Source organism: Scyliorhinus torazame, chromosome 27 (genome assembly GCF_047496885.1).
Source record: "Scyliorhinus torazame isolate Kashiwa2021f chromosome 27, sScyTor2.1, whole genome shotgun sequence".
Classification (NCBI taxonomy): domain Eukaryota; kingdom Metazoa; phylum Chordata; class Chondrichthyes; order Carcharhiniformes; family Scyliorhinidae; genus Scyliorhinus; species Scyliorhinus torazame.
In genome coordinates this window covers 22,331,379-22,347,106 of record NC_092733.1, presented here as the reverse complement: position 1 = coordinate 22,347,106, position 15,728 = coordinate 22,331,379, and the positions used below count along the sequence as shown (strand labels likewise).

General features: G+C 49.1%; 2 protein-coding genes across 2 annotated transcripts in view; one reads left to right on the top strand and one right to left on the bottom strand.

Annotated features, from left to right (window-relative positions):
- Positions 1 to 6,210, bottom strand: part of LOC140403299 (uncharacterized) — a 43,690-nt gene extending 37,480 nt beyond the window's left edge. The window contains exon 1 of the mRNA XM_072491121.1: positions 6,062 to 6,210. The gene's annotated coding sequence lies outside the window, so the exon portion shown is untranslated. The remainder of the gene's footprint in view (positions 1 to 6,061) is intronic.
- Positions 6,211 to 6,428: 218 nt separating this feature from the next.
- The window catches only part of cc2d1a (coiled-coil and C2 domain containing 1A), a 104,287-nt gene continuing 94,987 nt past the window's right edge, over positions 6,429 to 15,728 (top strand). The window contains exon 1 of the mRNA XM_072491120.1: positions 6,429 to 6,688. Coding sequence (XP_072347221.1) covers positions 6,629 to 6,688 — 60 coding nt within the window. The 5' untranslated portion in view covers positions 6,429 to 6,628. The remainder of the gene's footprint in view (positions 6,689 to 15,728) is intronic.

Below are 15,728 nucleotides of genomic sequence, written 5' to 3'. Positions count from 1 at the left end.
AGGTGAATTGGACATTCTGAATTCTCTCTCTGTGTACCAGAACAGGCGCCAGAGTGTGGCGACTAGGGGATTTTCACAGTAACTCTACTGCAGTATTTATGTAAGCCTACTTGTGACACTAGTAGACTACTTTTTTTTAAATTGCCAACTTTAAAAAAAACTGCATTAAAATCAACATTGCATGATATTCAGGAAATAAATATATTTTGAGAAGCTACTAAAATTATGACTAGACTTCCAAGACGATGAGATGAATAAATAATATTAGGTTAGAATGTTTGCAGAGATTCTGCCGATATTCCAGTTACTTCAATGGAAACCCTGGCTGTTTCTGCCAAGGTGGTGGCAGGACATCGGGAGAACTACACAGGTCTACCCTGTTGTACAGTGCAACATCAACATGTGTTTCAACCCTGACACTGTGGTAGCCTGCTTGCCTCTGGACCAGAAAGTCATTTGTTCAAGGCTCACTTGAGCACATAATTTAATGGAGCACTAAGGGGGTATTACTATGATGTCCCACTTAGATTACAAAAGTTTAAAAGACACTAATCTGCTCTGGAAAGCTTGGTCCAAACCTCCGCCGGCAGGGTCCGCTTGGAGACCCACCCCACAAGCCACAGTGCGGAGCAACTCCAACAAACCCAGGGAGGGCACGCCCCCTTCTTTTTTTTACCACATTGGCTGCCGGAAAACAGATATGTTTAAAGCGTCCGGTGAAATTGACAGGCCAGGGAGAAGATCAGTGTTCAGTTAGGTGCATGGAATTTAGGAGGGGTGGTGTTCAGATTTGTTTGCTTGGGTGTTGGTGTCCTGATCCGCTCCATGGCGGATTTGGAGGAGGGATGGTCAGATAGGCTGAAGAGTCGGGCCCGTGTGGCTAGGATTGAGGGGAAATCCCTTGGGAGGAGGGGGTTGGGAATACCCTGGGTGTTGGTTAGTCGGGAGTAATCAGGGGTTGTGGGTGCGCAGTGTTTGGAGTGCCCATGCAAGACTCGGTCTGGGGATTTAAAGTAGAAGGTGGTGGAGCACCAGTGATTCCTGCTTTCGTTAAGCCAGCTAACATCTGTTTTGTCTCCAAGCAATGCACACACACATCTGCCTGGGAGTGGTAGCTTAATGTTACTGACCTCCTAATCCAGAGGGCTGGATTTTGGGTCGACAATGTCCTTAAGGAAAGGACATCTGCGCCGTACATGATGCCTGTGCAAAATAAACCTTCTGCACCTCTTGGGTCTGTATCCCTCTATTCCCATCCTATTCATGATGTGGAGATGCTGGCATTGGACTGGGGTGGGCACAGTAAGAAGTCTTACACCAGGTTAAAGTCCAACAGGTTTGTTTCGAATCACTAGCTTTCGGAGCACAGCTCCTTCATCAGGTGAGTGAAGAGATGGGTTCCACAACCACATATATAGACAAAGTCAATGATGCAAGATGATACTTTGAATGCAAGTCTTTGCAGGTAATTAAGTCTTTACAGGTCCAGATGGAGAGGGATAATCACAGGTCAGTTGGTAGGATTTCACAAGCCCAGGCCAGATGGTGGGGGATGAATGGGGGGGGATGTCCATCCTATTCATGTATTTGTCAAGATACCTCTTGAATGTCACTATCGTACCTGCTTCCACCACCTCTTCCGGCAGCGAGTTCCAGACATCCTACCCTCTGTGTAAAAAAACTTTCCTCACATATACCCTCCATTGCAAGTTGCTCCTCAAACCTTAAACCTATGTGCCCTCGTAATTGGCCTTTCCACCCTGGGAAAAAGCATCCGGCCCCTGCCTCAACCTCCGTTGTTCCAGTGAAAACAATCTGAATTTATCCAACCTCTCCTCATAGCTATTACCCTTCAGACCAGGCAATATTTTGGTAAACCTCTTTACCCTCTCCAAATCCTCCACATTCTTCTGGTAGTTTGGCGGCCAGAATTGTATGCAATATTCCAAATGTGGCCTAACTAAGGTTCTGTACAGCTGCAGCATGACATGCAAATTTTTAGACTCTGTTTTCCTTCATTGTTTACGGGATATAATTGAAGGATTATATTTCTCTTTGAGCCCAATAACTATTGGGCATTGGGAATAAACACACAGAATAGCTGTGCCATTAAAGGCTATAATCAACATAATAATGACTCTAGAAAACATCTGGTAGCCTCTTGCCACCAAGAGAACAGTTGGCGGTGTGGAGTGGATTTTGTGGTAAAAATGTACAATTTTTGTACATTTACTGAAGTCCGCTTCAGAATGCAGGATAGCCGCTGCAACAAAATAGGGATAATATTACATACTGCAATTGCAGCTTTTTAATTATATGACAAAAATGAAGCTTGTTCTGCGTGATTTCCTGGATATGGTATCAGAGAATCTGAAATTTAAATTAGAGACCGTAGTTGTTAGTGAGATAATTATCACAAGATGTTGTGGATGTTGAGTTTCTCTTTAATCGACTGCAGGTTGTTATTCCCTGACACATTTCCCAGCAATAACATCACATGGGGAAAAATAGTTATTTGGGAGTATTTGCAGGGCAGCTGACTCAGATGGTCTTGGGTATAAGCAGACATATTTCTATGGCTTATGAACTGAAGCCTAACAGTAGCATACAGTCCTTGTCTTTCTTGTAGAGCCCTGGCATTGCTCTGATGGACTAAAATGGTGTCTTCTTGTCCCGTACAACTCCATTTGTACAGAGCCTCTATCATAGTAAAATGTCTCACAGCAGGAATGTTTTAAGATATTAGGCCGGGCTACCAAAAACATGGCCCAACAGGTAAGGTTGAGGGTCAATCTTAAAGGAGGTTTAGGGAGGGAATTCCAGAGTTTAGGGTGTAGATAGCTGAAAGCATGACCACCTGGGGCTGAGGAAATCAGGGGTGTATCAGGAGTCCAGAGGGTCCTTCTCTGAAGCACATGAGAAAAGGGACCTTTCACTAAACACCCAGAAACCCAAGATTCTCTTCCAACCACCTACCACAGCATATTCCTGGGATGGCGGGACTGACATGAGGCGAGATTGAATCAGTCAGGATTGTATTCACTGGAGTTCAGAAGAATAAGGGGGGGGGGGGGGGGTTCTCACAGAAACCTATAAAATTCTAACAGGACTGGACAAGGTGGGATGCAGGATGTTCCCCATGGTGGAGGCGTCCAGAACCAGAGGTCACAGTCTGAGGATATGGGGTAGCCTATTTAGGACAGAGATGAGGAGAAATTTCTTCACCCAGAGAGTGGTCGGTTTCTGGAATTCGTCACCACAGGAAGGTTCCATGTTTTCAAGAGCAGTTAGATATAGCACTTGGGGAAAAGGGGATCAAAGGATATGGGGGGAAAGCGGGATTAGACTATTGAGTTGGATGATCAGCCATGATCATATCGAAGGCCCGCATGACCTCCTCCTGCTCCTATTTTCTATGTTTCTAAAACGTCCCCCAATCGATTAAGGTCAATGGTGAGATCCAACAAAGTGGACTATTTTCCATATCTTGGGAGCCTCCTCTCAATAAAGGCAGATACAGACAACTAAATTCAACATGGCCTCCAATGTGCCAGCTCATCCTTCAGCTCACTGGGAAAAAGAATATTCCGAGATCAAGGTCATGGTTTACTGGGCAGCAGTGATCCCTATGCTCCTATGACATTCAGACTTGAACAACTTCTAGCAGGCACCTCAAAGCACTGGATAAGTGGTACCAGATCCTCCAAATGCAACGGCAAGAAAGGTCATCCAATATCAGACTCCTCTTTCCAAGCCACCATACCCCGAATCACTCAAAACTACCACTGTTGGGCAGGACATGTAATTTGTACATGACACCAGGCACCCGAAACAACGGCTGTACTTGGAACCTGGTCAGGGCAGGAGACTCCCAGGAAAACAATGGAAACATTTCAAGGATGTCATCAAAGCATCCCTGAAGAGGTCAAACATCCCCCTTGACTCACGGGAAACCCTGGCAAGTGGCTGACTAAAATGGAGACGGTTAATTTGGGAAGGCATCCAACAGATCAAGAGATTATTGTCGTAGACATGCAGAGGTGAAGTTGAGATTTTAAAAGGTGCGCACAAACCTCCCAGCAAATCATCGATCTGACCCTTCAAACACTACCTTTTTTTTTTCACCTGCCCCATATGTGACAGAGACTCCAGATCATACATTGGACTAATCAGCCATCTCAGAACCCATCAAACCTAATTTGAAGCAAACTATCTTTGATCCCGAGGGACTACCGAAGAGGAAGGAGAGAAATAGGAGTCATCGAAGACTATATACCATGCACTTTGGTATTGTTTCATACATTAATCTGACACTTATCATGCTATAGTCATTATCAAGTGATAAGGGCCTGTTCCTGTGCTGGAATGAGTCCAACACTAAAAGAGAAATCTTTTGTTCTCTCTGTGGACTGCCATTAGCACTCTTTCCCCTTGGTTTCTGGGCCATTAGCACCCGGTTTCTGTGGTTATGACTCATCTTTCATTCTCACTCCACAGTATAAATATTTTCCATTTTCTCTGTCTGTTCGCTTTGACACTCATTGGACTCAAAACATTAGCTATTTTCTCTCCCTACAGATGCTGCCAGACCTGCTGAGATTTTCCAGCATTTTCTCTTTTGTTCCTGTGCTGTACTGTTCTTTGTGAACCAAAAACAACCATGAACACAGTGAAACCCAAGAGGGAATACTGCAGTTGGGGAAAACACATCAAGAAGAGCTTGCTTTTCTCTCTCACCCTTTGCAACATCAGGCGGCTCCAAAGTGAACGCACAAATTAGGAGCAGGAGTCGGCCACTCCATTCAATTTTTAATAATAAATTTAAAGTGCCCAATTCTAAGGGGCAATTCAGTGTGGCCAATCCACCTAGCCTGCACATAGAATCATAGAATTTACAATGCAGAAGCAGGCCATTCAGCCCATCGAGTCTGCACCGGCCCTTAAAAAGAGCACCCTACTGAAGCCCACGTATCTACCCTACCCCGTAACCCCCATTTAACATTTTTTGGACCCTAAGGGCAATTTATCATGGCCAATCCACCTAACCCGCACAGCTTTGAACTGTGGGAGGAAACCGGAGCACCCGGAGGAAACCCACGCAGACATGGGGAGAACATGCAGATTCCGCAGACAGTGACCCAGCCGAGAATCGAACCTGGGACCCTGGAGCTGTGAAGCAACTGTGCTAACCACTATGCTACCGTGCTGCCCCCACTATGCTACTGTGCTGCCCATCTTTGGGTTGTGGGGGTGAGACCCACGCAGTCACAGGGAGAATGTGCAAACTTCACACAGACAGTGACCCTGGGCCGGGATTGAACCCAGGTCTCCATGAAGCAGCAGTGCTAACCACTGCAGCACCGTGTCGCCCCTGCTCCGCCATTCAATGGTCGGAACTCTCTGGCCGTTGTCGTCAGCGGGATTTTCCGGTGCCGCCGCTGGCGAATGCCTGCCGCGGTTCTCCAGGCGGCGCATAGAACGGGAAACCCCGATGACAGTGGCGGGATCGGAAAATCCTGCGCCGGCCGAAGGCGGGCCACTATCCGCCACTGCGAAACACGCCGTGCTGGGCAGGAGGGTGGGATGCAGGACGCGAGCAAAATCCTGCCCGGTAAGACCACGGCTTATCCGCTTCACAGCCAATGACGCACGTCTCCTGCAACATTTGGGTGCCATTTGCGCACAGCAAGATCCCACAAACAGTAACCTGACGATGCGTATTATTTCCACGAGGTTGACTCAGGGGCGAATATCGAAGCGAGGGGCACCGACGAAGGGTGCTTGGGGATCTTCTACACCCTCCTGAGAGGGCAAGTGGGTGAAGGTCTCACCTCAGAAAGCGGCACCTCAGACAGTGCGCACCCCCCCCCCCCCCCCAGGCTGGGTATCAGCCTAAATTTTGTGCTGGGGTCTTTTGGGTTTTTTCACCTGAAGATGGAGCAGCCTGACAACAACCGCCACCCCACAAAAAAAATGGCTTGACCATAATGATTCATTATTTGTTTCAAACCTCTTTCCCCCCAATAAGCCTCTTTGGCGCAACTCCAGGTGTAAGAACTACCTGTTTGCTGCCGGCGCGGACAGGTTGTCGATATGAAGCCTGCCACCTGCTCCTCACACGACGCTGGCCTTTCCCGCCCGCGGTGGCAGGGCGGAGTGCGCCTGCGCGCACCCCGCCTTGCCCACCGGGTAATGTAGTTCCCCTCCGGGCCCGCGGCGGCCGGGTTAAAAGTGAAGAGGGGAAAAAAACTACAAAGAAGCCCGGCACGCACCGCGCGCGGGGGCGGCCACCGCGTCGGCCTCCCAGCTGACCTCACCCCGCTCCACCCGAAGACGGCCGACTCTTCACGACAGTATGGGCAGCGCGGGTGGTTTGGGCGTTGCCGCTTTGCGCCCGCACGCCGGGTGCGCTTCGTCGGCTGTCTTTACGACGGTGCGGGCATTGCCGTCTGATTATTATTTAACGTTGGCGAGGGCAGCCCAGCGGCGGAGAGTTTTCTTTTTGATCTCCCTCCCCCCCCCCCTTCGGCCGGGCATTAAATACACAGAAGAGAGGGAGGGAGAGAGAGAAACAAAAGACAAGGATTTAAATTTCTTCTTCCTGGTGGGTCATGGTGCGCTCCCCGAGATGAAGAGGAATAAAAGGTCTCCCGAGCCCCGGGGCCGGGGAGCGGCGAAGGGCCGCCAGGTAAGAGCAGGGCCACCTGTCAATCATGGGGCGGGAGCCTGCGGGGAAAGGCTCTGCATTTACATAGCGACTTCCAGCACCGCAGGACGGCCCAGAGTCCTTTTGCCACAGTCAATCCAGTGCTGCCGTTGCTGTGACGTCGGAAACGCCACTTGGGCACAGCAAGATCCCACACACAGCAATTTGACAACCACCCACCAAATCACGTTTTTGTTTTCTTATTTTGTTTGGAAGGGGGGTTTATTTTGTCATGATATGCAGACATGCACATAATGAGATACAGGCAGCTAATGAACACAGAGAACAGGACATAACCAATCAGCAGGCAGAACACTTGGGGGTGGTTTCCCACTATAAAAGGCACGAGGCACTCACACTCCGCCTCTTTCCACGAGGGACATCTACAGAGTGAATCCGGTGTGTATATCCGGTGTATATATTGAAGGGGCTGTTTAGCACCGGGCTAAATCGCTGGCTTTGAAAGCAGACCAAGGCAGGCCAGCAGCACGGTTCAATTCCCGTAACAGCCTCCCCGAACAGGCGCCGGAATGTGGTGACTAGGGGCTTTTCACAGTAACTTCATTGAAGCCTACTTGTGACAAGCGATTTTCATTTCATATCATGTAACGCATACAGCACGTGGCTAAGAGCTAGTCTGGTTCAGTCAGACAGAGAGATCACACTTAGGTTAGCAGAGAGTCAAACTCACAGAGAACTGTGTGACGGGTTCAATAAATCAAATTGAACTAACTTCAAGGTCTGGAGTCTATTTCAGTTATAGCTGCATCCAGTTGCAGCCTGTGTTATCTCAGTGTGCTTAACATGACATATCTGATTTAGTATTATTACCGAGGTGCGGGGAGGTATTTGGGGCAGTAGTTAGCTCTGGGACTACGGCGCTGAGGACCTGGGTTTGAATCCTGGCCCCGGGTCACTGTCCGTGTGGAGTTTGCACATTCTCCCAACCTCTATGTGTGAGTTTCACCCCCACGACCCAAAGATGTGCAGGATCTGGATTGGCCATGCTGAATTGCCCCTTAATTGGGGGGAAAAAAATAATTGGATACTCTTAAAATATTAAGAAAAAAATTATTACCGAGATGCAGTGAAAGGTATAATGTTCTGTGTGTAGTCCAGGCAGATCGCTCCATACGTGAATAGAGCGTTCGATAAATATGCGATGTAAACACACAAACATAAGACACCGGGTTCAGCATGTAGAATATAGTATAATTTATAATAATCTTTATAATAATAGCTTATTGTCACAAGTCGGCTTCAATAAAGTTACTGTGAAAAGCCCCTAATCGCCACATTCTGGCGCCTGTTCGGGGAGGCCGGTCCGGGAGTTGAACCCACGCTGCTGGCCTTGTTCTGCAAGCCAGCTGTTTAGGCCAACGTGCTAAACCAGCCCCTTATAATAATCGCTTATTGTCACAAGTAGGCTTCAATGAAGTTACTGTGAAAACCTCCTAGTCGCCACACTTCGGCGCCTGTTCGGGGAGGCTGTTACTTATGCCACAAGTAGGCTTACATTAACACTGCAGTGAATTTACTGTGAAAAACCCCTAGTCGCCACACTTCGGCGCCTGTTCGGGCAGACTGAGGAGGAATTCAGAATGTCCAGTTCACCTAACAGCACGTCTTTCGGGACTTGTGGGAGGAAATCGGAGCACCCGGAGGAAACTCAGGCAGACACGATGATTGTGCAGACTCCGCACAGACAGTGACCCAAGCCGGGAATTGAACCTGGGACCCTGCTGCTGTGAAGCAACAGTGCTAATCACTGTGCTGCCCAAAAAGGGGCATGTCAGGGGCAGTGCTGCAACTGTAGAGGAGAAACATAGAAGGGGTTAGTGCTGCTGTCTCATGGCGCCGAGGATCTGGGTTTGATCCCGTCCTGGGTCACTGTGTGGAATTTGCACTTTGATCCGTGTCTGTGTGGGTCTCATCCCCACAACCCAAAAAGATGTATAGGGTAGGTGGATTGGCCACGCTAAATTGTCCCTTTAATTGGAAACTAATTTTTCAATAAAAAAAAAAAGAGGCGTCGAGCGATCAGTTCAGTCCCGTGAAAGGGCTATTCAGGAGTCTGGTAACAGCGGGGATGTAGCTGTTTTTGAATTTGTTGGTGTGTGTTCTCAGACGTTTGTATCTTCTGCGCGATGGAAGAGGTGGAAAATGGTTTGCATTCCCAACAATTTTTAGGACTGCAGCATGTCTCAAAAGTGCTTTGCAGCTGCCGAAATACTCTAAAAAGAAAATTACTGCGGATGCTGGAATCTGAAACAGAAAATGCTGGAAAATCTCGGCGGGCCTAGCAGCATCTGTGGAGAGAGAGAAAGGAGCTAACGTTTTGAGTCTGGATGACTCTTTGTCGAAGCTTTTTTTCATCAAAATACTTTTTTGAAGGAAGTGTAGGAAGTTGTTTTATATGCGGGAGGGTGATCAGTATCAGGCCAGGACTGAGGGGGCACATAGCTCCACAATGTTGTGGGATATTTTATCCACCTGAGAGAGTAAATGGCACTTCCAATGGTGCAGCACTCCGTCGGTACTGCGCTGGAGCACTTGTGCACGAGGTCTGGAGTAGGACTTTAACTTGGTAGAAGCAGAGACCTTCATAAAATTTAAGAAGTATTTAGATGTGCACTTGCGATGCCAAGGTATACAAGGTGATGAGCCAAGTGCTGGAACATGAGATTAGAATAAGTGCTTCTTTTTGACCGGTGCAGACACGATGGGCCTTTTCTGTGCTGTAGACCTCTGATTCTAACCCACATCCCTCTGACCCAGAGGCAAGACTCCGACCAACTGAGCTCTGACTGACTTTTGGGGTATCCATTAAAGTCTCTGAAAAAACTGGTAAATTTTGCAACATTTTATGAATACACTATTTTGCAATATATATATATATATTACACTGTAAATACAACATTTTGCACATAGCACCCTGGGCTCAATAATAGGAGCATAGAGCAGAAATGCACAGCAGTTGTGTTGAATTTGGACAAATCACTTGTTTGGCCTCAGTTAGAGTATTGCCCATTGTGGACCCCGCACTTTAGGTAGGATGTGAAGTTTTTAGAGAAGGTGCAGAAAAGATTCACAAGAATGGTTCCAGGGATGAGAAACCTTGCTTAAGAAGATAGATTTGGAGAAATTAGGCCTATTTTCCTGCGAGGAAAAGAAGGTTCAGGGAAGATTTGGTGGAGATATTCAAAATTCTGAGGGACCCGGACAGAGAGAAACGTTCCCACTCATGAAAGGATTCAGATTTAAGGTAGTTAGCAAAATAAACAATTGTGATTTGAGGGGAAACCTTTTCATGCAGTGAGTGGTTAGGGTTTGCGGTGCGCTGCCTGAGAGTGTGGCAGAGGCAGGTTCAATTGAAGTATTCGAAAGGGAATTGGGCTGCTATTTGAAAGAAAGAATTTGACCGGTTACGGGGAATGGAGCTCATCGGGAGAACCAGACACAATGGGCCGAATGGATTCCTCCTGCGCAGTAACAATTTTGTGAATTCCGTGATGTGAATGTGGCATCAGAAGCAACATTAGGAAACCTCCAGCAAGTCACTGTATTAGGTTATGTTTTCTTTTCCATATCATTTTGCATGGTATTAATTTAGATGCTGTCTTTCCAATCTTGTACTGGATTTTTAATTGCCTCATTGCTCCCGATATCATGGCAGACCGGTAACCACTGAGACTTTACTAGGATGTAGTAATCGGGGTAGTAACTGATCTCTCGGTGATGGTAGGTACAATGTACGATGGTGAATTAAAAAGTACTTTGTGAGACGTTTATCACATGGCATTAAACAGTATTGGCTTAAGTATGATTGCTGCCTATTCCAGTAAGTAACAACACCGCCGCAAGTGTGGGTCTCGGGATTAATCTTGTCAGGTTTTATCCCTTGTGTCTATCTGATTAATTCAACACTTGGACTGGGCACCTTCCCCAGAGGCCAGGACTAATACGAGAATGTACACCAGCTCAAATATCATTTTGTGGTTAAATTAAATGATGCATTACACTTTATGTAGCCGTTAACAAAAGTATAATTCTAACTTGTTAAATTAAAATATTTAGGCTCAGTAACAAAAACATTGTTGGATATTATGATTTATCAATTATGATTGTTTGACACCCTGTTGTATGAGGCGTAGAACATAGCAATGAGGTCATACTGCCCCTTGCACTTCCACTTGATAAGATCACAGCTGATCTGATTGTGGCCTGAACTCTACTTTCTAAATGGGTTCGCAAGATGTAACTAGTGGGTTGTCATAGGGTTTGGTCCTTGGGCTATTTACAATCTATATTAATGACTCGGGTGCAGGGATTGAATGTACTTTAGCTATAAAATAGGTGGGACAGTAAGCGGCAATGAGGAAATACAAATGGATATAGATAGATTCAGCGAGTGGGCCAAACTCTGGCAGATGGAGTTTCATGTGGATAAGTGTGAGGTTATCCATTTTGGTTAAATGGAAAGGTAACTTATGATCTAAATGGAGAGAAACTTTGAGTGATTCAGTGCAGAGGGATCTGGGTGTCCTTGTGCATGAATTGCAGAATACTAGCATGCAGGTACAACAGGTAATAAAAGGAAAATAAATGGAATTTTGCCCTTTTATAGCCTAAGGAATAGAGCATAAAAGTAGGGAAGTGTTGCTGCAACTGTACAAGGTATTAGTTGTTAGACGTTTTAGTTGCTGTGATATGAAGAGTCTAAAGTTCTGTTCCTTTATCACAAACACGCATTTATTTCCTTCCAACAGCCTTTGCACAAATCTCTCACTATACATCACCTGACAGAGGCCACCTGAAGCCCCTTTACATATCAGTGTCAATTAATGGATACTTAACATAAATGCGACAACTAATTGCAATGTCTCTTAACCCATTACTTTTTGAAAAAATATATTTATTAAAGTTTTTTACCAACACAATTTTTCTCCCTTACAAACAATAACCCCCCCGCCCCGGTAACAAAATAACAAGAAATCGCATTGAGCAAGATACATACATGGCAAAATGGTATATTTACATAGCTTTATACACTGGCTCTCTCCCGCACGTGCCAGTTTCCCCCACCCGTCATATTATCTCTTGCTCATCCACCCTCCCAAGCATTCCCCCTCCCGCACCCCCCTCTCCCAAGACGTTCCCCCCCCCCGGGTTGCTGCTGCTGCTGACCGACCTTCCTCTAACGCTCCGCGAGATAGTCTAGGAACGGTTGCCACGCCTGTAGAACCCCTGCGCAGACCCTCTCAAGGCAAACTTAATCCTCTCCAGCTTGATGAACCCAGCCATGTCGTTTATCCAGGCCTCCAGGCTGGGGAGCTTCGCCTCCTTCCACATTCGCAAGATCCTTCGCCGGGCTACTAGGGACGCAAAGGCCAGAATGCCGGCCTCTTTCACCTCCTGCACTCCCGGCTCGTCCACTACTCCAAATATTGCTAGCCCCCAGCTTGGCTTGACCCGGACTTTCACCACCTGAGATATTGCTCCCGCCACTCCTCTCCAGAACCCCTCCAGTGCCGGACATGACCAAAACATATGGACATGGTTCGCCGGGCTCCCTGAGCACCTTCCACATCTGTCCTCTACTCCAAAGAACCTGCTCAACCTCGCCCCTGTCAAGTGAGCTCTGTGAACCACCTTAAATTGTATCAGGCTGAGCCTGGCACACGAGGAGGAGGAATTAACCCTGCCTAGGGCATCAGCCCACAGACCTTCCTCGATCTCCACCCCCAGCTCTTCCTCCCATTTACCCTTCAGCTCTTCTGCTAGCGCTTCCCCCTCTTCTTTCATCTCCTGGTGTATTGCCGACACCTTGCCCTCCCCGACCCATACACCCGAGATCACCCTGTCTTGATTTTCTTGTGCCGGGAGCAACGGGAATTCCCTCACCTGTCGTCTCACAAACTCCCTCACCTGCATATATCTAAAGGCATTTCCCGGGAGTAACTCGAACTTCTCCTCCAGTGCCCCTAGGCTCGCAAACGTCCCGTCAATGAACAGGTCCCCCATTCTTCTAATCCCCGCCCGATGCCAGCTCTGGAACCCCCCTCCCCCCCCGTCCATCTTCCCCGGGACAAACCGGTGGTTACCCCTGATCGGGGACCACACAGAGGCTCCCACTGCACCCCTGTGCCGTCTCCACTGGCCCCAGATCCTTAGCGTTGCCGCCACCACCGGGCTTGTGGTATACTTTGACGGCGAGAACGACAGCGGTGCCGTCACCAACGCCCCCAGGCTCGTTCCTTTACAGGACGTCATCTCCATCCTCTTCCATGCCACCCCCTCTCCCTCCATAACCCACTTGCAGATCATCGCCACATTTGCTGCCCAGTAGTTGCTCCCTAGGTTTGGCAGCGCCAACCCTCCTCGGTCCCTACTGCGTTCCAGGAACCCTCTCCTTACCCTCGGGGTCTTATTTGCCCACACAAACCCCATAATACTCCTCCCTACTCTCTTAAAAAAGCCCTTGGTGATCACGATGGGAAGGCACTGAAACACAAACAGAAACCTCGGAAGGACCACCATTTTGACCGACTGCACTCTACCCGCCAGCAAGAGCGGTAACATGTCCCATCTTTTGAAGTCCTCCTCCATTTGCTCCACCAACCTCGTCAGATTCAGTTTATGTAGGGCCCCCCAACTCCTGGCTATCTGGATCCCCAGATACCGAAAACTCCCCGCCGCCCTCCTCAGCGGTAGCTTCCCTATCCCTCTTTCTTGGTCCCCTGCCTGTAATACAAAGAGCTCACTCTTCCCTACATTGAGCTTATAGCCCAAAAACTCCCCAAACTCCCTTAGAGTCTGCATGACCTCCACCATCCCCTCCATTGGATCCGCCACGTACAGCAACAGGTCATTTGCATATAGCGACACCCGATGCTCTTCTCCCCCTTGGACCACCCCCCTCCATTTATTAGACTCCCTCAATGACATGGCCAAGGGTTCGATCGCCAATGCAAACAACAGGGGGCACCCCTGCCTCATTCCTCGGTACAGCCGAAAGTACTCCGACCTCCACCGGTTCGTCACTACACTTGCCACCGGGGCTCTGTAAAAGAGCTTAACCCAACTGATAAACCCTCCCCCGAACCCAAACCTACGCAGCACCTCCCAGAGGTACTCCCACTCTACTTGGTCAAAGGCCTTTTCCGCGTCCATAGCTGCCACTATCTCCGCCTCTCCCTCCTCCGATGGCATCATTATCACGTTTAAGAGCCGCCGCACATTAGTGTTTAATTGCCTGCCCTTTACGAATCCCGTCTGGTCCTCATGGATCACCCCCGGGACACAGTCCTCAATCCTCGTGGCCAGCACTTTTGCCAACAACTTTGCATCCACATTGAGGAGCAAAATTGGCCTGTACGATCCACATTGCAGTGGGTCCTTGTCCCGCTTTAGGATCAAAGAAATTGTCGCTTCCGACATTGTCGGAGGCAGGGTCCCCTCCTCTCTTGCCTCGTTAAAGGTCCTCACTAGTAGCGGGGCCAACAGGTCTACGTACTTTCTGTAGAACTCCACCGGGAACCCGTCCGGCCCCGGGGCCTTCCCCGCCTGCATGCTCCCTCCCTCAGCTCCTCCAACCCAATTGGTGCCCCCAAACCAGCCACCTCTTGCTCCTCCACCCTCGGGAACCTCAGTTGGTCTAGGAATCGTCTCATCCCCGCTGGGGGCTGGGATCTGTACAGCTCTTCATAGAAGGCCTTGAATACCTCGTTTATTTTCGTCGCACTCTGAACCGTGGCTCCCCTTCCATCTTTGATTCCCTCTATTTCCCTCGCTGCCGTCCTCTTACGGAGCTGGTGTGCCAGCATCCGACTAGCCTTTTCCCCATACTGGAAGGTCGCCCCCTGCGCCTTCCTCCACTGTGCCTCCGCCTTCCCTGTGGTCAACAGGTCAAACTCCGTCTGGAGCCGTCGTCTTTCCCCAAGTAATCTTTCCTCTGGGGCCTCTGCGTATCTCCTGTCCACTCTCAAAATCTCCCCCACTAACCTCTCCCTTTCCATGCACTCTGTCTTCTCCCTATGAGCCCTGATGGAGATTAGCTTTCCCCTGATCACCGCCTTCAACGCCTCCCATACCACCCCCACCCGCACCTCCCCGTTGTCGTTGGCCTCCAAGTACCTTTCGATACACCCCCTCACCTTCCCACACACCACCTCATCTGCCAGCAGTCCCACATCCAGCCGCCATAGCGGGCGTTGGCCCCTCTCCTCTCCCAGGCCCATTTCCACCCAGTGCGGCGCGTGATCCGAAACGGCTATGGCCGAATACTCCGTCCCCTCCACCCTCTGGATGAGCGCCCTGCCCAGAACAAAAAAATCTATCCGGGAGTAGGCTTTGTGCACGTGGGAGAAGAAAGAAAATTCCCTGGCCTGCGGCCTTGCAAACCTCCATGGGTCCACTCCCCCCATCTGATCCATAAACCCCCTAAGCACCTTGGCCGCCGCCTGGATCTGGAGCGGTCCAGTGCTGGGTCCAGCATTGTATTGAAGTCCCCTCCCATTATCAGGCCTCCTACCTCCAGGTCCGGAATGTGCCCCAACATGCGCTTCATGAATCCAGCATCATCCCAGTTCGGGGCGTATACATTTACCAACACCACCCACGTCCCTTGCAACCTACCACTCACCATCACATATCTCCCTCCATTATCCACTACAATAGTCTTGGCCTCAAATGACACATGATTTCCCACCAATATTGCCACCCCTCTATTCTTCGCGTCCAGTCCCGAGTGGAATACCTGTCCTACCCATCCCATTCTTAACCTGACCTGGTCCGCCACCTTCAGGTGTGTCTCTTGGAGCATAGCCACGTCTGCCTTCAGTCCCTTCAAGTGCGCGAACACTCGAGCCCTCTTCACCGGCCCATTCAGGCCCCTCACGTTCCACGTTATCAGCCGGATTGGAGGGGCTCTCACCCCCCCCCCTGTGTGGGAGTCTCCCAATCAATACGAGTTCCTTCGTTCCCCTTCCCGCCTTTCTTCCCGCGCGCGGGAAAAACCCCG